The following is a 27,707-nucleotide window of genomic DNA, read 5'->3' on the forward strand; positions in this document are numbered from 1 at the left end:
ACAAAAGGCAAAATATAAAGAGCATATTGATAGCACAGGGAATTTGCCCAGGGAAAAATGTACCTGGCAACAAAAATAATGAATGGTTATTATATTATAGCATGTCTAGTTGTATATAGCAATTGCCTTTTTCCAAATGGAGAATTATCAGCATAGAAAGATTTTAGAGAATTCATTTTAAGATCAAGAAAGTATTTTTTTTTAAAAGGGAGATATTTGGAAAATGAGAGGAGAACATTAGATAAGTAAAATGTGCCACATATAGCATATTATTAACATTTAGATGCTGATACATAAAATATATGTGTGTGTTGAATAAGTATAGATAGATATAGATACAGATCTTCCAGTTCTTCACAACATAACCTGAAATCAATATTGTGTTTGGGAATGGTAGCAGTCTGTATGTCTGTGAAAGAGAGGGAGAGGGGAAGGGGCAACTCCAGTGACTGAGAAAGAAGGGGAGAGAGAGCAAGGAGGAGGGGTGTAACAAGTAGTTCTGGATCATATCGCAAAAAGGAAACACACATAAAAGGCCCCAAAATTTCTGTTGTGTTTTTTTCCTATCAATTTTGCAGTCACTGTTTTTGATCGCTTTTTTTTTTTCACTCCAAGCGGTGAAACACCTTTTATGACCAGCCCTTTTCAGTATTGAATGTATGCTCTGAGCAATTATATGCTTTGGGATGGAAACTGTGCAAATATCCTTCTGTTTGCTTAATGAAATGTCACAACCAGCATACCCAATATTATGTTTTATACTCACAAGATTCTAGAGGATGGATACCCAGTGTTTTATTTTGGAATTTTTTACTTTTACCAATGCTTTTTTTTTTCAGTTAAGGAAAAGTGAAATTTAAGTGGCTGTTTAAATTCAGTGGTGATTTCACCTTTGTGGCAAAGCTTACATTTAATTTTTGTCAGTCATTCCAGACTGCTTTCTTCTACTGTTGCCTTGAGAGTTAGTATAGGAGATTTAGCAAATAGGTAATTACACACAAAGACCTTAACTGCTAAAACAGTGTTCAAACAAACCCATTAAACCGCATCAACAATAAAGACCAGTGAAACAAAGAGATTGCAGTGTTTCATTTCAACCTGACATTCTCAAGAGAACAGAAAGCACAAGGCAAACCCAGAAGTACTTATCTATTCCCTGAGCTGTGTGGAGAAAGTTCACAGGAAGCAGTTAAAGACACAGTAACTATACCCTGCATTAAACTGAATTTCGTTGGGATTTTACTGTTTGGGGCTGTTACATAGTGTTTCTGAGAACGATTTATTACTATAGAATCTAGATGTAACAAAGATTAGTTATAAAATTAGCTCTTCCTTCCATGGGTGATTTAAGAAGTGCCTAGCTCAGAAAAGCATTCATTTATGAACATTCTGGCAAGGCTGGCAGGGTCCCAGAGGGACAGGAGCTGTTCACTGCCATGTAAGCAATAAGTGTCCCTGCTGGATCTTGGCCCACTCTAGGGACCATTAGGAGCAGGGAAGACTACAAGGAGACGCTTACAATTGGTCTTAGGAAGTAAAGAATGTTGTGACATGATTCTAGCAGTTCAAGTTGTCTGTGTGAAACAGCTGCTTTCAGAGAGAACTCTATATATTATTTAACTACTCAGAGGATAGTAATTATTGTCAGAGCCAAAAAAAAATAGTGCCTAAGATCTATCTACTCCTCACCCGGAACCACTTCCCCTGCCCCCTGCAATCAAATTATTACATCATTTGACCCAAACCTTTCTTTGCCATCACCCCTGTGTCTCTTTCGGAGTACCTTCCTACCCCTATAATGCCCCTGACTGATGACATTCATATCTCAGTTGGGTATTCAGAGAATGCAACTGATCACCCTTTGGGGACATGGATTTTACACTTCAAACCTCTCAAAGTATGTGCCATTTTTTTCCTACATCTGTGTGTATTCATATTTTCTTAATGGCAGATTTTACTAAAAGGTGACTACATCATAGCTTTATACCAGAGTTTAGTTACCTTAGAGATTGCCTCTCTCCACATGACAAATGAGATCACCCAGAACACTCTTGCTCTCAAGATTTGAGTTACAAGAGACAAGGCATTTTCCACAGAGAGCCATTAAATTTGGAATTCCCTTTCCCTGGTCTGACATAGCCCAGGGGTATTAGCCTTCTGGGTTGGTAAAAACCACATCAAGTGAGTTTAGCCTTCCTTGATTAGTAGTAATCCTATTGGGCAGGAAGAAACTGCTAATTTGGTTTTAAATTATTAGTAATTTATGATTTTGTCTTTTTATATGCATATCCCTTAAGACAATTTCACAACCATATTTATTTTCATCTTTCTGAAAATTTTGAGATAGCAATTTATAAGTGTTCAGATTGGGAGGCAGAAGTTTTGAAGCTTTTCTTTTTATCTTGCATAAACTATTTTGTAGTAATTGATATACTATTTAGGCAAGCTGATCTGAGTCCAGAGGCTAATCAGTTATGTCCCTAGAATTGCTAATACTTTTTTAGAAGACGCTGTTGACAAGAACAAAAATTAACAATTGTTAATTTTCCCCTTCAGTTTTAGAAAAATCGATCATTATTTGCCCTTTGGAAGTATATACTATTCTTTGTTGCAACAGATGGACCACAGGTTTCTTAGCATGATTTGTTCAATGAACTCCATTCATCTCTCCTTCTTGGCTCTGTCCCCTCAAAGCATATGCTTATTTTTACCTGGACTCTCTAATTTTGAATATTTTGATAAGCTGTATTGTAATTGTGTTTGAGGTACCTAATTTGTGTCTATTGTATCTCCCCAAATAGCCTATAAGCTTCCTTAAGACAACAACTATGTTTTCTGTTTCTTTTCAAGGTCATAATGATATTTGAGACAGCTCTTTGTAAATACTAAGTGCTTAGTATTTAGTAGAAGATTATTTCATTCATGTCACAGAACAGTCTTTAAACTGATCTTTTATTATCTTTTTTCCTTTCTTCCTTCAGTCTGTATGTAGGATTTTTTGTGGAAATGGGAAAATAATAAATAATGTTCAATTTCCCAGATTTCTTTCTATATATGTTGAAGGTTGAAAATTATTTAAGGATATACATATAAAATTCAAGTTGTCTATTAGTGGTTTTAAATATTCCATTCAAATAGTAACTAGCGTTTCAGGACTTTTTTTTTTAAATTATCGCTAATTTTTTCATTAATTACTTCACTTTTTCACTTACTATCAAGTGTAAGGAAACCAATAAATAAAATAAAAATTTAAACAATAAATAAAACTTTAAACAGACTATGAGCTGATGAGACATAGGCAAAGACTATCTGGGTTCTATACAACCCAGTTTCCACAAAAAATGGAAGAAATATGTTATGTTTCTTGCATTGTACCCAGTAATTTGTAGCCTGTTATATTTGCTCGTATTGATAAAAGTATCCCCAATATTAATGTTCTGTGTTGTTCTGTAGTTTGTTTCAGTGTTGGAAGGGGTGCTGTCTAAGTTGTCAAGGTACGATGAAGGCACTTTCTTCTCATCCATTCTATCATTCACTGTAAGTATTTGGATGTTTACGTCTACATTTTAACTATCATTATTTGTTATAAATAATTTCAAATTAATTATCTGTTTCTTTCTTATCCAAGGTGAAAGCAGCTGCAAAATATGTTGATGTTCCAGTGAGTAGAACTCCTTTCTTCTCTTTTAACTTCTTTTTTTTTAACTCTAGGTAGTTCTTTTTTATTGTAGATTTGCTTTTATAGAAGGCTTTATAAGATTAGATCAAGGATACCTATTTCATAGGATTTAAAATCTTGAAAAGAACTTAGGGTTCTAAGATGTGAAGGGAAGGAAGAAGAGCAGTCTGAGAAGAGGACAAAGTCTGTATAATGCTTTGTATATATTTATTGCGTGTTGTTTTCTCCATTCAATTGGAAACTCTTTGGGGGCCAGAACTGTCTTTTGCCTCTTTGTATTCCCAGTTTTTAGCAAAGTAACTGGAACAAAGTAAGTATTTAATAAATGTTTGTTGATTGACTAATTAATGGTAAGCCACTTATCTTCTCTTGCCTAACAAAATGTCTAAGTCTACTAGAGTCAAAGGATTTGCAGATCTGCTTTGAAAAACGGATTTTCCTCATGAAAGGAGTTCCCCAAAATGATTAAATCATAGATCTGGGCAAAAAAATAATCTAAATGTTCTATAATCCTTTACTAGAAAGTACTCAATTTAGAATGAGAAAGATATGTATTTGAGTCCCAGCTCCAGCATTTACTTGCTGTGGGACCTTTAGTAAATCAAGAAACCTCCATGAACCTGTGAAATGGAAAGACTACCAGTGTTGCCTACCTTAAAGAGTGGTTGGGAAGTTCAAATGAGTTTATGCATATCAAAGTAGATACCCATTTCTCCAAAGCACAAAGACTTGGATCTGAAACTTCTCTAGTCAAGCTCCAGAGAAATTCCCTCTAAAGTAAAATGTAAACACTTCACTGGGCAGGTCAAGTCCTTCACTATCACATTCCAGCCTCCCTTGCCAGGCTAATAACCCATATTCCACATCATATACTCTGTGTCCCAGCAAGATTGTTCTGTTTACTCCTCTACATCTAAGACATTCCATCCCCTAACTCCCTGCCTTTGCATATACTATTCCCCCATGCCAGAAATAAAGTCCCTGCTCAACTCCACCTTGCAGAGTCCCCAGCTTACTGCAAGATAACTTCAAGTCCCGTTCTGACTCCCCTTCCTTCTCAGTATCCCCAAGGAAATTACTTTGGAGAATGCTTATATTTACTTAATTGGTGTTTCCCACCAATAGATAAGCTACTTATAGATAGGGTCTTGTGTGTCTTTGTACCTACAGCCCCAAATACAGAAAGTGAGACATATCAGGTGCTTAATAAATGCCTATTGAATAAAGGAAAGCATTTTGTAACTACAAAGTCCAATTATAAATGTTAATGATTATTATTCTTAACATTCCCCCTCAGAGGTTGTGAATGTGCCTTCCACATAGTGGAGGCTCAATAAGTACTTGATAGGTGAATGAGAGTTGATGGGTGAATGGATATTCTGGGCAATAAGCTTCTGGGTCTGAAAATATTAGCTGGGGTAGGAATTAAGGCAGATGGAAGATGATGAGACAAGAGACTGGAAGAGAAATTCTCTAGTGAAAGTCACGAGGTCCAGAAGTTATTCGTTAGACAAAGAAATAAATTAGAGATTATGAGGGTTAATAAATATTGATTCTATGAAGTGACAAAAGAATAAAAAGTATAAAAAGGATTCAAAGAATAAAATGATTCAAATCAAACTTCTTGGGAGGAAAAACAAATGGGGAACCATTGCTCCAAGAAACTTAAAAGACTTTCAGAAATGCCTTATAGATACAATGTAGTTAAAGATATATAAATTAATTATGGCAGAATATGGAAGAAATATAATCGTTTATAATTTGCTATAAGTATTGATGGACAAACTCTACTTGTAATGCCTAATTGACTTGTGTAAGATTGATTGTTCTTCTTTTTGCAACCTGAAGTTAATAGGACAAAGTCATACCAGTATGTTCTTGAGCACAACTAAATTTTAGTATTTTATGCTTCATCTTGGATTTTAACACCATGGCTGAGTTTCAGCATTCTCCCTTTAATGCCCTGTGGATAAGATAATAAAGGTATAAGCTAGACGAAAATACTCTCAGGTATATTTGTAGCTAGTTACACAACCTTCTTAAAAGGCTTTTGATTAATAATTTGGTGACAAAAGAGAACGGTAAAGTAGAACAACAATCGATGGTCCTATCCTAATCAAGAGTGTTGGATTTTGTTTTTTCAGTGACTAATACAAAAACATAGTGTGTTTATCAGATTTGTAGGTGATACAAATCCAGAAGTGGTACTGTATGTGATAGATGGTAGAATCAATATTCAGCCTCAACAAACAAGAACACTGTTATCAAACCAAGAAGAGAATATTTAACAGGGATAAATGTGAAATCCTACCTTAAGTTCAACAATAAGTGAATTTCACGGAATCAAAATTAGGAAAAGTGAAAATGTGGAATGTGAAAAAAAAAGATTTAAAGATTTTGTCTATATATATAAAGACATAGAAGTTTTGGTTGATCTCAAATTCCACATGAGCCAGTAGGTCTGCATGGCTTCTAGAAAGGCTAACATGATCTTAGACTACACCAAAAAAGTCAGTAGTCCAAGTCATGGGAAGTAATTACCTCGTGGTATTGTGTGCTGGTCGAACGACATCTGGAGCGCTTCAATGCTTCATTCTGGCTTCCACATTTTAAGAGAGGCATTAAAATTAGGTTAGTAAAAGAATATACCTGGTATTGAGGGAACTGAAAACCATGGTGTGTAAAGAAATAACCGTGGATGTTTAACCTAGAAAAGACTTAAAGAAAACATGTTAGTCATCTTCAGATATTTAAATTGCTGACATGTAGAAGGAGCAGACCAAACTTTCCTTGCTGTAAAATAAAGAACTAGAAGAAAGGAGGAGGAGTTTCAAAGAAATAGATACTGATTCATGTAAGAGAGAATGTTTTGACAGCTAAAGTCATTGGTCTCTCATAAGAGAAACCATTCTAACAACTAGTTTTCTATCCATAATAGACTCCTGAGATGGTGAGCTCTTTGTTTTTTGAAGGTATTCAAGTAGAGTCTAGAACAACTGTTCTAAAACAGTCTACTCTCATTAAGCTCACAATTTGGACTATGAGGCCATTATTCAATTCAACAAATATTTATTGATCCTTAATGAATGCAAATCACTGAGCTATGATAGCTACTGGGGACACAAAGATGGGGAATCACAAAAGCCAGGCACTGACAGAGCCCTACAAGATGGGAAGGGAGGGAATACATTTACCAGTAATGGTAATAGAGTTTAGAACATGATGAGCACCTTCTAAACACTGTGGAAATTCAAGCAATTTTTATTGCATGTTTTAGCAAAGGTCAAATAAAAAGCTGGGAAAGATTCAGGGAAAGAAAATTCATTTCAAAATGGTAGCTTCAGGGAAAACTTCATGGAAAACAGGACTCCTGAGATGGGCTTTGAAGAAAGGGAAGAATTTTTTATTATTTTAATAATAATAATATCTAGCATTTGTTCTAGTTTATAGTTCTTTAAAGTTCTCTTTAAGCCTATTACATATGTTCTCTCATTTAATCCTCACAATATCCCTATAAAGTTGGTACTATTATTATTCCCATAATACAGATGGGAAACAGAGGCTGAGAAAAGTTCCCAACAAGGTGGTAAATGTAATTTTAGCAGACAACAGGAAACTAGTGTGATACAGGCAAGAGTCGGAAGGATGAGGTTGTAGAAGAACTGGAAGTTCTATATCTGGAACATGTAATACATAAAGAAGAAGAATATGAAAGACTAAATATAAGAAGGAACCAGATTGAGGAGGACTTTGATGGTGAGGTTCAAGGGCTCTATACATTTTATTGGCAACAGAGAGCTTTTAAAAGTTAGCAAGCAAGTAAGAATGTTACTTTGGCAGTTATATGAAAGATAGACCAAAAGAGAGGGCAAGACCAGATAAGAAGCTTAGAAGACCTGAACCATGGTGTCATTGGGAATAAAAAGAAAAGGGTGGATGAAAGTGATATTCCTGCAGTAGAATTGACAGGATAGAACTGATTTATTTTGGGAGGGATAAAGTGGGAATTTTTTTTTGATGACTCTTAAGTTTCTAAACTTGTGAGGCTGAGAGGTTGGTAGTAGCATGGGCAAAAATATGGAAATTAGGAAGAGGATTTCGGAAGGATGAAATTAATATCATTTTTCAGAGTTGTTAAGTTCTCCCTGACATTAGGATATCCAAAGAGAAATGTCCAACAGGCATCTGGAAATGTAGTACTGGAGCAGAGGGGAGAGGTTAGGCCTTTTTTTAGAGGTTTGAGAATTTGATATTTCAAGCCAGTGGAATGTAAGATTTTACCCAGGGAGTTCAAATGTGCCTTGATAGATGTGCTAGTTCCCAGTTTAACTGCTTACTTCCCCAGAGAAGGAGAAGACCAATGGTTTGCACATTACAGGACTTGGAAGCCCTCCCTCTAGGTAGGCTTATGCAAAGAAGAGAATGTGGATTGATAAAAAGGACCAAGGACAAACCAGGAATAAACCTATGTTTAGGAGGTAGGAAGTAGAAGAACATACAAAGAACATCAATGCCTGGTCAGAGGTGGATAGAACTGTAAAAATTCAGTATGCCTCAAGCTAAAGGAGGAGAAACTAGCAAGAAACCTTATAGTTCCTTGTGTTTCTGATGAGTCAAGGAAGATGAGGAAGGGACAAAAGATTCTTTCATTTAGCAATTGGGTACTAGTGAATTTGGAGAGAATAATTTCATTAGAGTAGGATGGAAGACAGATTTGAAAATGTTGAGTTACTGGGCAGCAATTAAGAACTGACACAAAGAAAAGATTATCCTTGTTAAGAGTGTGCCCTTTAGGGAGCAGCTGGGTAGCTCAGTGGATTGAGAGTCAGGCCTAGAGACAAGAGGTCCTAGGTTCAAATCCAGCCTCAGACACTTCCCAGCTGTGTGACCCTGGGCAAGTCACTTGACCCTGATTGCCCACCCTTACCACTCTTCCACCTAGGAGCCAATACACAGAAGATAAGGGTTTTAAAATAAATAAATAAATAGAAAATTAAAAAAAAAAAACACAACAGCAGTGTGCCATTTAAAGTTAAGACTGAGAAAATGTAAGGGGTTTTGGAGCCAACTGCTTTCTTTCTTGCTTGTTTGTTTTAGAACAAAGAAGTTAGAATATTGTAAGGAGAAGAGCCAATGTACAGAAGGAAAAATTAAAAATGTGAAAGTATGGAGCTTGATGGATGGAGCAAAGTCTCAGGGGAAGCATTTGGAAGTGAAAGGAATCAAGGGTGTAAGAATTAGTGTTGGCAGAAAAGAGGTATTATTTCATCTTCTGAGACTAGAGGGCAAAAAAATGAATGGCTAAGTAATAACAGCTAACATTTATATAACCCTTTGAAGATTACAAAATACTATATACATACACACGTATACATATATATATATGTATATATGTATAATTTTAGCTATTTCTTGCAACAGTCCTGTGAGGTAGTACTACAAGTTATTATTCTCATTTTACAAATAAGGAAATGGAGGTTCAGAATGACCGTGACTTAAATCCAGGGCTTTTTTTTTCCATTATGACATGCTACTTCTCTGAAAACAGAGAAAGTTTAAGTTATAGGGAAAGTATAATTAAAGGACTTATGAATGACTTTAGTCTTCTCAGTAAAATAGGAAGGAAGGTCATTTCTTAAGAAAAAGGAGAGGAAAAACATATTTGGAATAGCTACAAAGAGGAGTATGCAAGAGATCTAGAAAAATAATAAAAGGATTCCCATACAGTAGTAATGGTCCAACCAAAATTATATAATGTTCTTAAATGGTTGTAACTGCAGTTAGAAGACAATTCTTCAAAGGAACTTCCTGGCTATTAAGGTTGCAATAAGTGGTGGAAATTAATCCTCCATAACATATGTGACCTATAGTAAAAGATCACAGAATCTTATCAATGAAAGACACCTCAATTTTTGTCATCATCATTATCCAGAACCCCCATGCTAAGTGACTTGTAAAAACATTTTTACCATATAGCCTCTCCTTCATAATCAGTCTCCTCCATTGTCATGGCCAGTCCTACCTCTTTCCAATTCCTTCCTCTCCTAGCTTCCTCTTCTCCACTTTCTAAATGCCTACTTATTCATTAAATGCCAATTCAAAGGCTCCCTCCCCCAGAGAGCCTTTGCTGATTATCCCCCACTGGTAATGACTTCATTGATAATGAACTTCATATAGCCCTTTGTTCTGTATTTATACTTATCGTGTGATATGTATATTATAGTTATCTGCCTTTGTATCATGTTCCTCCTCTGTGATCGATGAGTGCAGGAACTCTCTCTTGCTTAAATTTTGTCTTTCCCCAATAATTACCAGCACAGTGTTCTGTACAAAGAAGGTCTTTAACTAAAGTTTAATGAGTTCAATCAAGTTAATTGAATTGAACTTGGACTACCTTCCCACTTTCTATGGCCTTTGCTCCTGAAAAGTGACTATACCCCAATCCTCACTGATAGGGAAATATATTTTTTCCTAGAATAATGTCATCATTATATTATTCTATTTATATCATCAACCTTTAGCACAATGCTTTAGTATATAGTAAATGCTTAATAAATCTTTTTTCATTCACTTATGGTTATCTTCAAACTCTTAGAGAGTACCTCTTATATGCTAAATAGTAAATGAAAACACTGAAAAGAATGACCCATCGAGTATGATAGGGATAAGGGATGCTTTTACTCAGAAACAGAGATAAATATGAAAAAAGATAAGGTGGAAAATTGCCAGAATTATATATGAAATTCCTATTTGTTAATGGTCAGTGAGTTATTCCCCACAAAAGGAGGAAAAGGGTAACTTTATTTCTTTCCTGCTTCCAGGCTAATTGGCTTAGCTTTGCTCTTCTAAATATTCCAGTCTCATTTTATTAATCTTTTCTATCTGTGATTGTGGGTTTTTCAGAAAACCAGTAGTCTTCCTTACCTTTGGTTCTAAATTCTCTCTCAAGAATGATCTCTTCTATTCTCAAGCAGCCACTGGTAACTTCAATGGCCCTTCCAGAAATCATGGAATCGCTTTAAAAGTAATATTTTTCTCCCTTCTAAAAATGATTAGTGAGAATAATCAATTTATTTGCCTTTTGTATTTCTGGATATTTCCACAGTCACAAACACTGTAATTGGCTAGAATGCTACTAAGAAAGCAATGCAGGTGATTAAAGAATGAAAATGCTTTGCTTATTTGCTACTGGTATTGTTTATTACTTAGATAAAGCCATCAGACTACTGGATGCTTTACGTCAGAAAGAGAACCAGACAGAACATAGGGACCAGAAATCCTGCCTCTGGGGATCCATACAACTAAATGTACACAAGAGAGAGACACATACATCCATGCCAGAAACCAGATTAAGATTCTGAATATTAGGGAAAGGAAAAGGTTACTGAAGACAGACTTTAACAAATAAATAAGTGTTTTATATCGCTAATATTCATGTTGTGCTTTTACTTGTAATTTCTCTGAGATACAAATTAAATCTATCATTTAAAATATATATACATATGTGTAAATGTTCAATTGTTTTTACCTTTCACATTGACTAAAAATATTAAGATAGACCTAAGGAAAATTAGTCCAAAGGCAATTCCAAATTTCAATAACAATGTGAAATATTTATAGCCAACCTACCCCGGTTATTTGTAAGGTACTTCTGGCTCAGTGTTCCCTGTTAGCCATTTAATGAAAAGTGAATGTAAGTAAGTGAAAAGATAGAATAATGGGAATTGTTGCAAAATGAAACATTATCAAAAACCAACTAAAAAGAATTTACTGGTATTTTCTTTTTTTAAAAAAATTTCAGTATTTTTCCATGGTGACATGATTCATGTTCTTTCCCTCCCCCCTCCCAGAGATGACAAGCAATTCCACTGGGTTATCCATGTATTGTCACTCAATACCTATATCCATATTATTCATTTTTGTAATAGAGTAATCTTTTAAAAACCAAAACCCCACATCCAATACCCATATAAACAAGTGACAAGTCAAATGTTTTCCTTCAGCATTTCTACTCCCACAGTTCTTTTTCTCCATGTGGATAGCATCTCATAAGTCCCTCAGGACTGTCCTGGATCATTGCATTGGTTGGTAGCTATTGGTAGCAAAGTTGATTGCATATGATTGTCCCACTGTTTCAGTTTCTATGCACAATATTCTCCTGGTTCTGCTCATTTCACTCTGCATTTTTTAAACCCTTAACTTCTGTGTATTGGCTCCTAGGTGGCAGAGTGGTAAGGGTGGGCAATGGGGGTCAAGTGACTTGCCCAGGGTCACACAGCTGGGAAGTGTCTGAGGCCGGATTTGAACCCAGGACCTCCTGTCTCTAGGCCTGACTCTTAATCCACTGAGCTACCCAGCTGCCCCCTTCACTCTGCATTTTACCAGTATTTTCGTCATGATAAATGGGAATAGTAGTATAAAAAAAGTATCTGCCATATCAATCAATATCAGCTACAACATGACAGATACTGGATATAATTAGATTCAAAAAACATTTATTAAGCATATACTATGTGCTGAACACTACCTGGGCCTCAAAGATCTTTAGTTCTAGTGGAGACTGGGCTAGAGGGTTATGTATAAATATGTTTTCCTCCAGTGGACATATAGCACAAAAGCTTGTGTTACACCATTGCTTTTGGAGTTAGGAAGCTCCAATGACATATCATTGTTTCAAAAAAGTAACTTGAACTTGATTTGTTTAAACCCTTACCTTTCATCCTAAAACCAATCCTATGTATTGATTCCAAGGCAGAGGAACAGTAATTTAGAAAGATTGGTTATAGTCCAGTAGAGAAGGTCTTTAAATGTGCAAGAGAAAAATTTGTCTTTTAGTTTAGAAACAATAATAAATCTGTGAAACTTTAGGAGCCTTGGACCAATATAGTTAGATCTATGTTTTAATTGTATGAATTTGGCAAAGGATAGATTCGGAGTGAGCGATCTGCAGTTAGGGAAATCAAGTGAGAAGTAAATAACCTATAATAAAGATGAGAAAATTGCAACGAGAAAGTCTATAGATTATTGAAGTGTCACAGCAAAGGAGATAGATGAAAACTGAGTTTTGAACCTCAATAGACTTAGACTATCTCTTTCTTGAATGTTTTGTAACCCACAGGAAACTTTCCCCCAGTATTCATTTTGTCAGACTCAAAAAGATAATCTCCCCAGGCCTGTGAACATAAGTGTATGTTTAACCACACATGTCATAGTATTGCTTTTGGAGCTAGCAAGGTCCAATGACATGTTGTGTCTTGTTTTGAAAAAGCAACTTTCAGAAGCTTAGTACTTCTAGTGAAACATGAGTAAAAAATTCTGGAATGGAAACTACTTGACAGTATATGTTAGAGAAGCTCAACTAGCAAGTTTTTAACTTTTTGGACAAATTATTGGGAAAAAAACGCTTTAAGTGCTAAATAAATCTCACCTATGTAAATATAATCACTGCATAACAAAATATATTCTTCTGTGGACACAGTCCAGAGTCAATACTTGAGTAATGCAGGACTTCACCTCTAGAGATGGCAATGGAACAAGCATTTTTGATAGGTAAATGTTACTTATTCAAAAAGCTACTTAGAAAAATATTTTAATGGAACTTCTTTAGAAAAAAACATAAATGATACAGTAAATAAAGAGCTAGCCTTGAAGTCAAGAAGACATGAGTTGAAGCCCTGCCTCTGAAACATATAGACCATAGAACACAGTGAGCAAGTCTTAAACTGTGTCCTCCAAATAACTAAGATTAAGTTGCAGAGAAGGAAATTATGTTATTGGAAGAAGTTTCCACATGAGGGGTTCTCTACATTCGTGAAATTACAAAAGGAAAATGTCTAAATGTTAATAACGCCTTCTTAGTGTTCTGTTCTGGGTCTAAATATGAAAATGTGTTTAATTAGATTTTGAGCATTACTAAAATTTAGCAGAAAAAGATAATTTTATAACTTGTTCAATCTAATAAAGGACTGGAATTCCGTTGTTGTTAATCTTGAAATTTGCAACGAAAGCAGATAATCTTTTTTATTAGGAAAATATAATTAGGATATATAAGTTGTTTTTTAAATTACTGTCCCTTAATTTGCATGCAATATTGCTACTATTGCTTCTTGAATCAGGGTCATTACACAACAGTAAAGGAAATTTTAGCTCCATGTTGATACTTATTTCATTTTACTGTGATGAAAAAAATATTAAACTTCTAATTTAAGAAGAAAAAATGATTAAAGATTATTTAGATGGTAGCATATTGTGAAGCCCATGAAACAGAATAGTAGTAATTAGAATATTTTCTCTCCAATTAAGAACATGAAACTTCTTCAGTGTTTAGTAACCAAGAGCCAATTCATTTGTGAGACAGTTTAATTTCCCACAAATATTTTTATCAAATGAATTCACATTGAACCCGAGGTCTTACCAAAACATTTCTATAGAAGCCGACAAAATAGAAAGTTATTTTTAAATTCATTAAAATTTAAGGAGTTATATATAAGCTATAATTTCTATAGGATTCCTAATTTATTAAACCTATTTAGAAAAAACTGAGGAATGTAGGGGTTTTTTTCAGAATGGGTTCTCAATTTTTCTGCTTACATATATTACAGTGAATTTGTCATGGCTTTGATGAATTACCTTGGGCATATTATAGAGATTATGACTTGACTGCAGTCACATAATAAATATTAGAGTTTAGATGTGAGTCTTCCTCTCCAGGCCCATCATTCTATCCACTATGCCCCCAAATGGCTCTAATCTTAATAACAGAGGCTAGAAATATTTCACTGTACTATGAACTATGGGAAAATACTGACGGGAATCAAAGAAGATGAAAAAGCGTGAAGAAGCTGTGATGTGCATTGTAAGACATCACCTAATACTTGGATTTCAAGCAATCTTGTATACTAGAGATAGCTCAAGTCATTTTGCTCCAACAATAGGAAGGTAGTCCTGTAGCATAATTAGATGCAGTCCTTGTGTTAATAAAGTATAGACAATCCACTATGGAGGGATCATGATATTACTCTTGATTTGTTGTTTTTGTAGATTGAGAGAAATGCACTTTCAAATTAAGTCAATTATCCTGTAGCCTCTAGTTAGTCTCTAAAACAGGAACAATATATTTAAAAATGTGTCTCCTTGTTAAATAGGCACTATGACAGTGTTTTTCTAGTGCATTGTTAACCTCCAGTAGAAGGTTACACAGCTTCTACAGTATCGAAATCTGTTGCTGGGAAGAATGACGGCAGAGTTGTGCCCACCAACCCAGGAATGGCAGAAGAGAAGGCTTGCACCTGTGGGATTAGGTGCAGCAGCAGGAAGTAAGAGCATTTGCAGCATATAATTAAAGAGGAATTTTTTTCTTTTCCTTTCTTTTTTTCTTTCTTTCTTCCTTTCTTCCTTTTTTTTTAACAGCATGTTGTTCATCTTGCCAGGTTAACTAGTGATTAACCCTAGGGGAAAGAAAAAAAAATCCTTACTCAGGTCTACACTCATTTACCCACCAGTGTATTCAGTTACCTATGTAACAAGTGATAAGGAAACCTACTGGAAATATTTCATTTCCTGGGCTGTTTAGTATCTTATTTCTATTTTGTGTGGAGAGTGGAAGTCTATTGGTACATTCATTTATTATGACGTACTAGGCAAAATATTGCTGAGACTCTTCTAAATCCAATTAGAAATTGCCTGAGAGAAAGTGATAGTTTTTTTTTAAAATTAGCACAAGATGGAAAACTTTTTTAGTTTAGCTTTCATGTCTAGTGAAGTAAAAATGCCAGAGGTTTAAATAAACCTCAAATTATAAAAAAGCAACCTTATCTGAAAATTTTATGCTATAAATGCTCTAAATACTCTCAAAATGACATTTAGCAATAATAGCTTTAAGAGATTTTAATTGGGTCTTTATATTTTATTTCATCACATTAATTAGATTGGCAATTGATGATTTAACTTTCATTTTAGAGTATTTCAGATTTTAATGTCTTTTAAAATCTCTCTTGATCATTAAAAAACAACTATGTTTTACTATTGTTGCTAATGGGTAGGAATGAGGTCCCTTTGATAAATCATTGTGTATTAACACACTGAAAGAGTATTTTCTCTTCTCCAATGTAGGCACAATATTTCTGTTTCATTCAGAAAAGAACTGAAAATAGAATTTCTTTGTGTAGTTATTTTTGAAATGGAAGACAATTCCTAATGCAATGGCAGATAAATGTGAATAGAGTGCAAAGACTTTGAAAGTTTTAATTTCTCAGAATCACAAAATCGTCCTAACATGAAGGAGCACTGATCCAGTGATAATATTTCCCATCCAAGCACATTCATATTGTATAGAGAAACTGTTTAAAGGGAAAATTACATATTTTTCAGCAATTTATCAGAGATAATTACCCTTCATACACTAAAGAAAGGATAAAGTGTTTTAAAGAACCATAATTCTAATTGGTAAATGTCACCAGCTGTTGCAGTTACTCTTACTTGTGTATATTCTTTTAATGATTATAGTCTCATGCCACAAGCTGCATGAAAATATATTCGCTAGGTGTGAAATTCCCATATGTCACAGTTTCAAGAATAGGTAAACAGTTCAAAGATAAAGGAAGAAATAATGCTAATGAGAAATGTTATAATTCTAGCTTTTGTTTTTTTCAGGCAAGTGTTTCTTAACTTACTAAAAGAAAACTATTTTTTTTTCAAAAAAGAAGTTTAATCTGTTTTTTAGTTTTGTTAAACACATTCCAAGTCAAACTGATCTATCTAAAATCCACATTGTCATGTTAAACCACAATATTTCAACTTACAGCTATTAAAATTTACAAAGTTTTGTTCTACAAAATTCAATTGGCATTTAAATTTCTATTAGTATTGAGATAAAGAATGTTTATTAGGCTAGGAAAGGATCTGTTTTCTTGTATGACTTTTTAAATAGTCTTAAATATGATAAAAATGTCTGACATATACATATGGATGTATTTATATACACAGATTGTATATGCACAGACACAGACACATAGTATCTCAAACTGGAAGGTTCCTTAGAAATTGGAGCATGAATTACATTGTTAATGCCTCCAAAGATAAGGCACTGACTTATTGGAACAACTCATTCTGCATTTGGATATCTCCAAGCATTGGTAAATTGTTTTTTTTCATCAAATCTAAATCTGCCTCTCTGCAGCTTGCTCCTACCGTGCTTAATTCTGCTTTCTAGAGTCAAACAAAACTAGTCTCTTTTCCATGTGAAAGCCTTCCAGTCCTTGGAGGAAGCTCTCATACCTCTCTGAGCCTTTTCTAAAATAAATATTCTCATATCCTTCAATTCATACTCATATGGCATCATTTTAGATACATCTCATTTTCCTATTTACCATCCTTTAAAAAAGAGTGTCAAACTAATAGAAATGGAAAACACAATGAATTGTACATAAGGATCCCTATAGATCAAATATTGAATTAGAAAACCAAAGTTTCTATATTTCTTTTTGTTATTAATTTGTTTAAATTTGTCCCAATTATATTTTAATCTGGTTCAGTCCAGAATCAAGAATGTTATGGGCTATAAGAAGTCCATGAGCTATACATTTGACACCTTTACTCTGAACCTATTTCAATTTTTGTCACCTGCCTCCAAAATATGGCCTGATGTGGTCTGAATAGAAGAGGATACAGTAGAGCTAGCACTTCCCTTAATCTGGATACCATACTTCTAGTAATACAGCCTAAGATAATAACCTAAGCAGCATGGCATGTCCTCACAACTGTCCTCTGAGAGACAATCTCAGAATCAAGACGATATGAGTTCAAGTACCACCTCTGACACATACATGCTATCTGACCCTGCATAAGTACTTAACCTCTTAGCTGTCCCAAACAAATCTCTAAAACTCACTTTAAACTGTACCTAAATTCTTTAGACCTAAGACTACTCTTTATGACTAATCGAAGTTATAGACTAATAACTATAATCTGTGTAAGTGGTATCATTTCCATTTCATGGATTCTCCATTTATTTATGTAGTATATAAACTAGAAATAATTGTAATTGATGTTTCAAAATCGATGAACATATACACAGATGGTAATCATAACTGTGAATGTGAATGGATTGAATTTATCCATAAAATGGAAGAGGAGAAGACAGTGTATTAAAAAACAGAATCCTCTGATATGCTGTTTACAAGAAATGTATTTGAGGCAAAGAGTCACATACAAAATAAAGATAAGGGGCTAGAACAAAATCTGTTATGCCTCAGCTTAAGTCAAAAAGCAGAATTAGCAATCATCTCCTCAGACAAAGCTAAAACAAAAATAGATTTAATTAAAAGAGATAGAGAATAAAATTACACCTTGATAAAAGGTATAAACAATACAGTAATATCAATACTAAACATATGCACCAAATGATATTACCTCCAAATCTTCAAAAGAGAAATTAAATGAATTTTAAAGGAAATTGACAGTAAAACTATACTAGTGAGGGACCTCAACCTTCCCCTCTCAGAACTAGATATTAATAAGCAGAACAAAAATATTAATTTGTTTTATTGATAGTTGATAAAACCCATACCTCCTCTACCTTAAATTCTCTGAAATTTAAGAATATATTTCTATTTTTGAGACTTAAAGAGAAACTAAGTATTGATTCTAAGGTAGAAGAGCAGTAAGGACTAGGCAATTGGAGTTGAGTGACTTTGTCAGGGTCATACAGCTAGGAAGTGTCTGAGGCCAGATTTGAGCCCAGGTCTTCCTGACTCTGGACCTGACACTTTATCAACTGTGCTACCTATCTGCTCCCAAACATAGGTTTTAAAAAAACCCTCTTTTGTTATCTTTATCATTAATAACAATTTTTAGTTCATTCTCAGGTTTAAGAATCTTGATACTTTTCTGCCAGGACTATAACATCCCCACTTCCCTGCCTTTATTTCTAACTGCTCTATAGATCTTTTATTTTTTCTCAATTACATGTAAAAACAATTTTTAACATTCATTTTTGAAATGTTTGAATTGCAAATTCTCTGTCTTCCTCTCTTCTTTCCCTCTCTTCTACTTGAGAAGGAAAGCAATTTGGCATAGATTGTAAAAGAGCAATTTAAAAAAGTATGGATTAAGAAAAAAGCTAAGATGGCCAGTGAGTTTCTGATGCAGCTTCATCAGGTTTTTTAGATAATTCCCCCCATTTTATTTACTTCTGAAAAGAACCAATGTATGTCTTCTTGCTATGAGAATTCCATCTTTGAGAGTATTTCAACTCTTTTAATATAATTGCTCCTTCATAACTTAAAGCCATGGAAACTTGCCTATTTTTCCCTAAGGTCTTTGGAATCTACTAATATGTGTCAGACTATATCCAGCATTGTTTCTCAATCATCACAAACTCTAAATTGACATAATCTCTCATTCCCAAAGTTTCTAATAGTGCTACTTCAGTGGCAAATTCAATTCATTTCAGAAGTTCAGACAGACAGACAGACAACAGAGCATTTATTAAAGCACTTACTATGTACCAGGCATTGTGCTAAGCTCTGGGGATAGGAATGTAAGCAAAAAGAAAGGCAGCCCCTACCTTCAATGAGCTTTCAGCCTAATAGAAGACAATACATAAAAGAACTGAAAAAAGGTTGAGGGAAGGAACAAGGTATATGTGCATTCAGTTCTAGGGACAAAGTCCAGAGAATTGAATCAGAGCCTGGAGGTGAATGAGGAAACATGGGCTCAGGGCCCTCCCCAAAGTGTAAGTGCAGGAAGGAACTCATCACTGGGGGAAGAGGACCAGAATAGAAGTATATTTTAGGGGGGAAAAGCCCCCAGGTGGTAAAGGAAGTTCCAATTCAACATGACTTTATTAAGTTCCTACTGCCTGCTGGAGTTAGAAAGACAAAAGTAAAATGGTACTTGTCTTCAAACAACTTGAATTAGGTTAGGAGAGGGAACAAAGAGAGGGGAGGGGCTAGGAACAACATGAGTATGGATAAGAATGAAATAAATACAGTGTAAATACCCAGCATTTGGAGGTTGGGAAGGACAACCAAGTGAATCAGGACAAATCCAATATGGTAGAAGCTAGCACCTGAAGAGAACTAAGTTGGTCTAGAGGAAGCTGGAGAAGGAGAGCTCCTTCAAGGCATAGAGAGTGGCATGGGAAGAAGCACAAAAATGGAAGAGCCTGCTTACTTATCAAAATCAAGTCTAGAATAGCAGACCCTACCTTTAATTTCTGAGGTTATTGAATTATCAAGATAAGGCAAGAATTTATAAATGGCTCTCTTTTAACATACAGGGTACTTACAGAGGTCCCCTTCAAACCCTATCATTGTTATGCTTTAATGCCAGGTTTCTGATACATTTCCCAGACATATCACTGGTTTCCTCCTTCTGTTCTGGTGCTATGTAATATACTTCAATAATAATAAAAGTCTGCTTCTGCCTCTATTGATCTTCAATCAAATGCCTTCAATCATGGTTATATTCTCTACCATAAAACTCCCCTACTCTTTCTGGATTTCCTCACAGGAAATATACAGTGCCATTTATTTTCAATACCACACAGGTGGTCTTTTTCTTCTGAATAAAATATATTTTTCCATTGCCTTATTGAAGCCTGGAATTATATCCTACTGGGTATTAAATGATAACTATAATGTTGAATGTATTTTCTCCTTTTATTAAGCTCCCTAATTCTTTTAGTTGTCCATTCACTGTATATCTTTCTATATGGGTATATACATATTTATTCAGAACCATTAATACACTTATTTTTCTTGGACATTGTCCCTTGTGAATTAATGGACCTCTATATTGATATTCTCTAATTTTGTTGAATATACTATCACTTTTTCATTTTTAAAATAGGACTTAATAGATATGTGTGTTTTATACATATGTTTATATATAAAAAAATAAAATGATCACTGTCCTCAAGCAACTTTTATTCTGTTGGGGGAGGGGACAAAGATGGGGAGGAGCAAAGAACAACTTAAATATAGATAAGAACGAAATACATATGATGTAAACACAAAGCAATTGGGAGGTTGAAGAAGGGGAATCACTGGCAAATATGTTATAGAGATATAGATAAATATGTGTGGTCCCAGTTTATTCCTTCTCTCTCCATTTTAAACTTTAATTTAAATATGTACTCTTTGTCTTTTCTCCATCATTTTATTTTTTCTTTTACATTTTTTCTTTTTAATTTTCCAGATATTTTGAAACAATTTTTAAAATTTATTTTCTGATTTTTTGCAATCCATGTTTTCTTTTTCCTTTCTACCACTCCCCCTCCCCAAGAAGGTAGGTAATATGCTATATATATATTGTCCATATATTATCATATAATACATATTCCCTGTTCATCACATTGTGAAGCAAGCCACATTGCTTACACTAGAGAAAAATTAATAGAGTAAATGAAGTGAAGAATGGTACATTACAATCTTCATTCAGACTCCATCTGCTCCTTCTGTGGGTGTTTTGTTTTGGAGTTGTCCTGGATCCTTGCCTTGGTGATAGTAGTTGTCATTCACATCATCATACTTTATTGTTGTTACTGTGTACAGCTTTCTCCTAGTTCATCTCTCTTCTCTTTCTATCACTTCATATGTCTTTCCAGGGTTTTTTGTGATCATTTTATTTGTTTGTTTTTATGGCAGAATAATATTTCACTATAATCACATACCACAACTTGTTCAGCCATTCCACAATTGAAGGATCTCCCTTCAGTTTCCAGTTCTTAGTCCTACAAAAGAAGCAGCTATAAATATTTTAGAACATATAGTGTTGGTTTTTTTCATGTTTTCTTGCTTGCCTTAGGCTATAAACTTCATAATGGTTTTGCTGAGTCAGAAGGCATGAAAAAATGTATAACTCTTCAAGTACAATTCCAGACTGCTCTCCAAAATGGTTGGATCAGAGCCACAAGTCTCTGGTGAAATATTTTCTTCCTAACTTTCATTATATGCACCCTATCCCTGGCCATTTGCCCTTTATTCCTGTGTCTGGACTAGAAATCCAAATCATGGTGTCTGACACCATTTTCTCCCACTGAGTAGGCTGCTTTTAAAATCTATTGTGTACAGTCATTTTCTGGCAGTCTTCCCTGCTGTAATTTAACATTTTCTTGTCTGACAGGTCAAATGATTGACTGGATTAAATGACTAAAAGCAGTTGTTTCTTTGAATGACAATAAAATAAAAACTTCAGAGGTGGGAAAACTTGAATTGCCCTTTCTTTTAAATCTCAATTTAATTTGTCTCTATGCAACAGCTTTCACATCAGTGTTTCTTGCAGTATTTTGCTTATCTTGTGCCTAATGTGAGTTAACAATGTTATTCTGACTAAGGAGCCCCTGCCATTACTTTAGTTCCCTGGTTACTTCTTGCGATGTAAAATTTTCTCACTTTTCAGCCTTTGATACTTGAGAGACCCTGAGAGAATCCCAGGACTTAAGAATTTCTTATTGTCCTGAAGTGCTAGTTAACCTCAAAATTCTGACAGTTGTAATTATTTTTTTACTTTTTCCCTAGATAGGGATAAGAATTGGATCTATGATTTCATTGGTCTAGGTCAGTGATGGGCAAACTACAGCCCTCGGGCTAGATGGGGGGGGGGAGGCAAGGAGGGGGGACTGAAATGTTCTATCCCACCAGGCAACATTATTCCTAATCTGATGAATACAATGAATAGGATACAATACAATGAAACTTCGAAAGAGTTACCTTAGAAACAGACTGACAGATGAGCATTTCCTTTCCTTTGACCCCTTTTTAAACAGTTTTCCCATCACTGGTCTAGATAACTCTGGATGAGGAAATTCATTTTACCAATACAGGTTGGCACTTTTTCAGGAACTTGGTCTTTAGAAATTTGCATAGAGTCTTGAGAAGTGAGTGACTTGCCTAGGGTCATATGGCCTATAGATCAAAGACTGGACTTAAACTCGGGTCTCCTTGACTCCAAGGCCACCTCTTTATCTAATATATGAATGGGGAATAAGATTTTCCATTAAAATTTATGCACTTGAAGATATGTATCTGTTTATGAACACAAATTTATGTTTTAAACATATGTTCATGAATTTAAAATATGAGATATTTTAGTAGTTAATATTTAAACTAAAATTGGAAATATAAAATAAAAAATATGAAAATAAATCAGAGAACTAACTTGGTAAAAGGCTCCATTCTACTGAAATGTAACCAGTACTATGTATGTATATATGTTCACTCTTTAAAGAAACACCAGTAGCAAAATGTCTGTACACCATTTTTTGTTATTAATATACTATTCTCCTAAGGGTCATATGAGGGTTGTATTTTTAAGGGCTCTTAAATTTGCATCATGTTTGTCTAACTGCGGGCTGTTAAGTAGTAAAGCCATTAAACCTCCCTTTAATCTTGTTCGAAATATTTTTGTTAGCAAAACAAACAAACAACCCTTGAAATAGCCTTCAGTTGAGCAAGCTACATTCTCCTAATGCCTCACCTGTGTCCTGGTTTTCTATTAGAAACTTCTGAAAATATGCTAAATATGCAAAAGAAAGGATGAATTTTAAGACCTGTTACTAAAGAATGTGCTACCCTTGACCTATAAAGATGGTCTCATTGACTCACTAACAATAGAGAATAAATTCTGAGTTGTTCTAACAGGTGGGGTAATGTTTAACCTGGTTCTTTTCTCCTTTTACACAGTCCCTCTTCTGACTAATAATATTCCTTTAGGTAGTAGATGACACAGCTGATTGAGGTTATGAGTGTCATCTGTATACCTGGACTGAAGCAAAAGCAAACTGACCAGTGTGAAAAAGAAGAATGATACAGTGAATAGAATGTTCTAATCAAAAGGCCATCATTCAAGCTCATCCTCAGATATTTACAAACTACATGACTATGGACAAGTCATTTAACCTCCCCTGGTCTTCATCTGTAAAATTGGAATAATACAATATTGGGGCAGCTAAGTGGCATCATAGAATATAGAGTGTCCAGGTGGAGTCAGAAAGACTCATTTTCATGAATTCAAAACAAGCCTCAAAAGCTTACTAGCTGGGTAACCCTGGCCAAGTCACTTAACCTTGTTTCCCTGAGCTTCCTCACCTATAAAATGAGCAAACCACTCTTTATCTTTGCTAAGAAAATCCCAAATGGAATCACCAAGAGTCAGACATAATAAAAAAGGAACAATAAAATGCTACTGTGAAGTGTTATGACAGGAGTGCTTTGATTATCTTGAAGTGCTATGTGAGTGAATGAATGAATGAATGAATGATAATTGTTGTTGCTTTGTCTTTGTTAATATCATACTTTAATCAACTAAATTAACTAAATAGTTTATGTCACACTGAAATAAATAAATTGGAGTTGATCACGGCAAATACATTCTACTGAGTTACCTCCATGGGATTGGAGAATTGTACTTGACTGTGAAATGAGAAGAAAAGGTTAGGTGATTCCCTTCTAACCATAAAATCACAAGATTCTATGATTTTTAAAAGCCAGAGATGAGTTGGGAAGGGAAATGATTCGTTGAAAAACAATCAAATTTCATCCATTCTACCTGTTGGTTTACCTGTCTATAGACCACAACTAGAAAAATTTAGAACATGACTGCTTTCGTGTGTATATCAACTCTGACAAACATTACGTAATCTGGCGCTTAAATTCTATGTCTTCTGAATCCAAGAGATGCTCCTTCCCTTCACCAAACTGTTTCCTATGGATAGATAGTCCAAAAACTATTTGTACCTGCCTTTACAATGCATTAAAAGTTCTTTTTAAAAAATTTCTACCTGAAATTCTCTTTCCAATTATGTGTTACTTCAATGAGTATGATAAATTTGCATTGCTTCAGTATATTTAGTCATCAAGGGAAGTGGACCATTTTAGGTCGCTCCCATAATTAAGTCTATTTTTACATAGCAAATGAATTCTACCAACTTTTGCTGGTAGATTATATCCACCAGGATAACAAAGGGTAAAGTGTGGTTGCAGTTAGGGAGTCTAGTTGTATGCAGCTGATTTTAAATGTCTGTCACTTAGTTGACCTGTTATACTTATATATGTCTATATAATATGTTCATTGACATCTAGTTCTTTAATAATAAATCATATTTATATTAGTACTTTTAGATTTGCTTGCCAAATGCTTCCTTGACAACTACCCTATAGAGTGCATAATAGATGTAATATAAATTCCATTTTTGAGATGTTGAAATGAGGTTCACAGCGATGAAGTGATTTGCCAGTAGTCACACATCTAGAACATTTCAGAGTCAGGACTCCAATCCAAGACTTCTGCCTCTAAAACAAGTATATTTTTGCTTTGTCCACATGTTGCATTGCCTCTCTCATGAATTTCTGATCATTTTCCTAAAGAGTGGATCATATATTTTACCTCTGAGATATGCATAGAAAAGTATCAAAAGAACTCATCTTGGTTTAGATTCTTAGCACTTTTACAAATGTTTATTGTTCTCTATAAGCACTTATTTCCCAAGGTTGAGGTCAAATAAGCTTTCATATATCAATGAGGGAATTTGGCTAGATGACCTGTGGACTCTTCTAGCTCAAAATGGAGCTACTTTGGACCAACTTTGAACTATGACTGATGAATTTTTTTCTGTTTTTTTCTTTCCTCCTCCTTTCCCATATCTCAACCCCCTCCTAACAGAAACCAGGAATGGATTTATCTGATGCCTATATCATGTTTGTCCGGCAAAACCAGGACATCCTTCGAGAAAAGGTCAATGAGGAAATGTATATAGAAAAGTTGTTTGATGTAAGTAACTACTCTTGTAAGGCATGTTGGCATTAGGCTAAGATTATGAAGGGATAAGTTGCAATTTGGTGGTGTTTTTCATGCAGATCAGAATTTTTTCTGCTGAGCATTTCAGTTTGTGTGCATGTATTTGATTGTTTTCTTATTAGGGTTCCTTTAGTTGCTTATGGGAACCTTGACTTGGCTGCATTGTTTGCATGTTACTGTTAGATTGAGAGGCTCAAAAAAATTCCAACCGTTGCATATAACATCATTTAATTCTACCCACCCTTTGTTTTTATTATAGCATCCCACAAACAGAATCTTATTTTATTATATTATAATTTTTAAAAAAAAACCTTACCTTCTGTCTTAGAATCAAAACTAAGTATCAGTTCCAAGACAGAAGAGTGGTAAGGGAAAGACAACTGGAGTTATGACTTACCCAGAGCCACACAGCTAGGAAGTGTCTGAGCTCGCATTTGAATCCAGGACTTCCCATCTCCAGAGCTGGCTCTCTATCCACTGAGCCACCTACCTGCCCCTAGCATCTTATTTTAATCGATTGTTTCTACTATAAACTTAAAAAAATTCAATGCCACATTCTTTGGATAAACAAAGAAATAGGATAGTATCAAGATAGCCAAATTTCTGCCACTCTAATTTTAGTGAAGGACAGATAGACAGGCAGACAGATAAATAACCAGACAGGCAGACATCTAGGCAGACAGATAAATAAACAGACAGACTGGCAGATAGATAGATAGATAGATAGATAGATAGATAGATAGATAGATAGATAGATAGATAGATAGATAGATAGATAGATAGATAGATAGACAGACAGATTAGAGAGAGAGACAGATTAGAGAGACAGATTAGAGAGAGAGACAGGGAGAGGGGGGAGAGAGAGAGATTAGCGAGAGATAGACAGAGAGAGGGAGAGAGGCGGAGAGGGAAAGAAAGAGAAGAGAGAGAGAAAAAGAGAGACAGAGAGAGAGATGTGTGTGTATGTATATATATATATATGTATCTTTTTTACTATGCTGATATTAGTTTGAATACATAATATCAGCACTGCAGTTTGAGACTACCTGTGACAACTCTCTGGAGTAGAAGGCTGTGGTTTGAGGTACCAGGGTCATCAGATTTCGCTCCCAGTGAATCTACCACTTAGACTAAGAGAGCAGTCCATTTAAATCACAATGCTGTCAGTCAGTCTAATTATATAAGAGCCTGTTTGAAGGGAGGACTGTTGGGTGTTTGATACAGTTTAGCATAATCCAGTCTGTTAGTAAGTCTGAAATGTAATATTCCCTTTGAAGTGTATTTATTTGTGTACATCCCCTCTGCATTTTAGAAAAGCTTTCCTGGCAGTTTCTTTTAATTATGCAAGTTACTGCAAATGTTTTCATAACAGCAATTCACGGGCTTCCTGGTGACAGTTCAGCTGTGGTGGTTACAGAAGGTCCAGGAACATCACCGTCTCCGCCACGGTCTGTCTTGTCCCTGTTTGCCGTTTGTCAGATTGGGGTGGTCACGATGAAACTCCTCTCTCCCTTTTTACATTTCTAGACTCTACCCGGGCCATTTTACAATAAAAGTATCATCTGTTTTAATAAGCTAAGTGTTAATATGTGTGAAAAGAATGATTTCATATAAGCTTTGATGCCCTGCAGGGGTAGAAAAATTACCATCCATTCAGCTGGCACTTTTTCAGAGTACTAAAACCATGTTAACAACTTGTGCGGCAGTTTGGGAGTGCTCTCAGCCTCCAAGCAGATGGTTCGTTTTGAAGTCCTCTTCCTCCTCCTCTTTTTTTTTTTTTTTTTTTTTGCTTATGCTGAATTTCTTAAATGTTGGGCAGAGGCAAAGTTGAGCTCCTGTTATTCTAGCACTGTTTTTTCTCAGTAAGTCCAGCTGCAACATGCTTTCTGTATCTCACACAAGGCAGCTTAGTTTGGGAAAGAGAATGAATAAGAATACATTGTGTGCAGAATCACTTTTCTTTTTCCGGGAGATTGATTGGTGAAACATTTTGAACCCCCTTTTGGCATCATACCAATTCATAACAGGGCATTAGGATGTCGTGGGGTCTCCGTTCCTCTTCATTCTTGAGGCTTCTTATGGGGAGAACAGAACTCACTAATTAAAGTGGAACCAGGGAGGCAGAATAAAACATGAAACTGACAAGATCTCTAAACCTTTATGGTTCAAATATGAGCATCTTTGGGAAGACTTAGCATCTGAAAGGGCTGCCATATGCAATTGTTACTTC

At 35.0% G+C, this 27,707-nt stretch overlaps 1 protein-coding gene across 15 annotated transcripts in view; it reads left to right on the plus strand.

Annotated features, from left to right (window-relative positions):
• The window catches only part of CADPS2 (calcium dependent secretion activator 2), a 694,484-nt gene that overhangs the window by 625,422 nt on the left and 41,355 nt on the right, over positions 1–27,707 (plus strand). For all 15 annotated transcript variants that reach the window (XM_044678498.1, XM_044678502.1, XM_044678507.1 and 12 more), the window contains 3 exons: positions 3,454–3,537; positions 3,629–3,661; positions 25,343–25,450. In XM_044678498.1, the coding sequence (XP_044534433.1) occupies positions 3,454–3,537; positions 3,629–3,661; positions 25,343–25,450 (225 nt within the window). The remainder of the gene's footprint in view (positions 1–3,453; positions 3,538–3,628; positions 3,662–25,342; positions 25,451–27,707) is intronic.

The sequence above is a fragment of the Gracilinanus agilis genome, chromosome 5 (genome assembly GCF_016433145.1).
Source record: "Gracilinanus agilis isolate LMUSP501 chromosome 5, AgileGrace, whole genome shotgun sequence".
Classification (NCBI taxonomy): Eukaryota; Metazoa; Chordata; class Mammalia; order Didelphimorphia; family Didelphidae; genus Gracilinanus; species Gracilinanus agilis.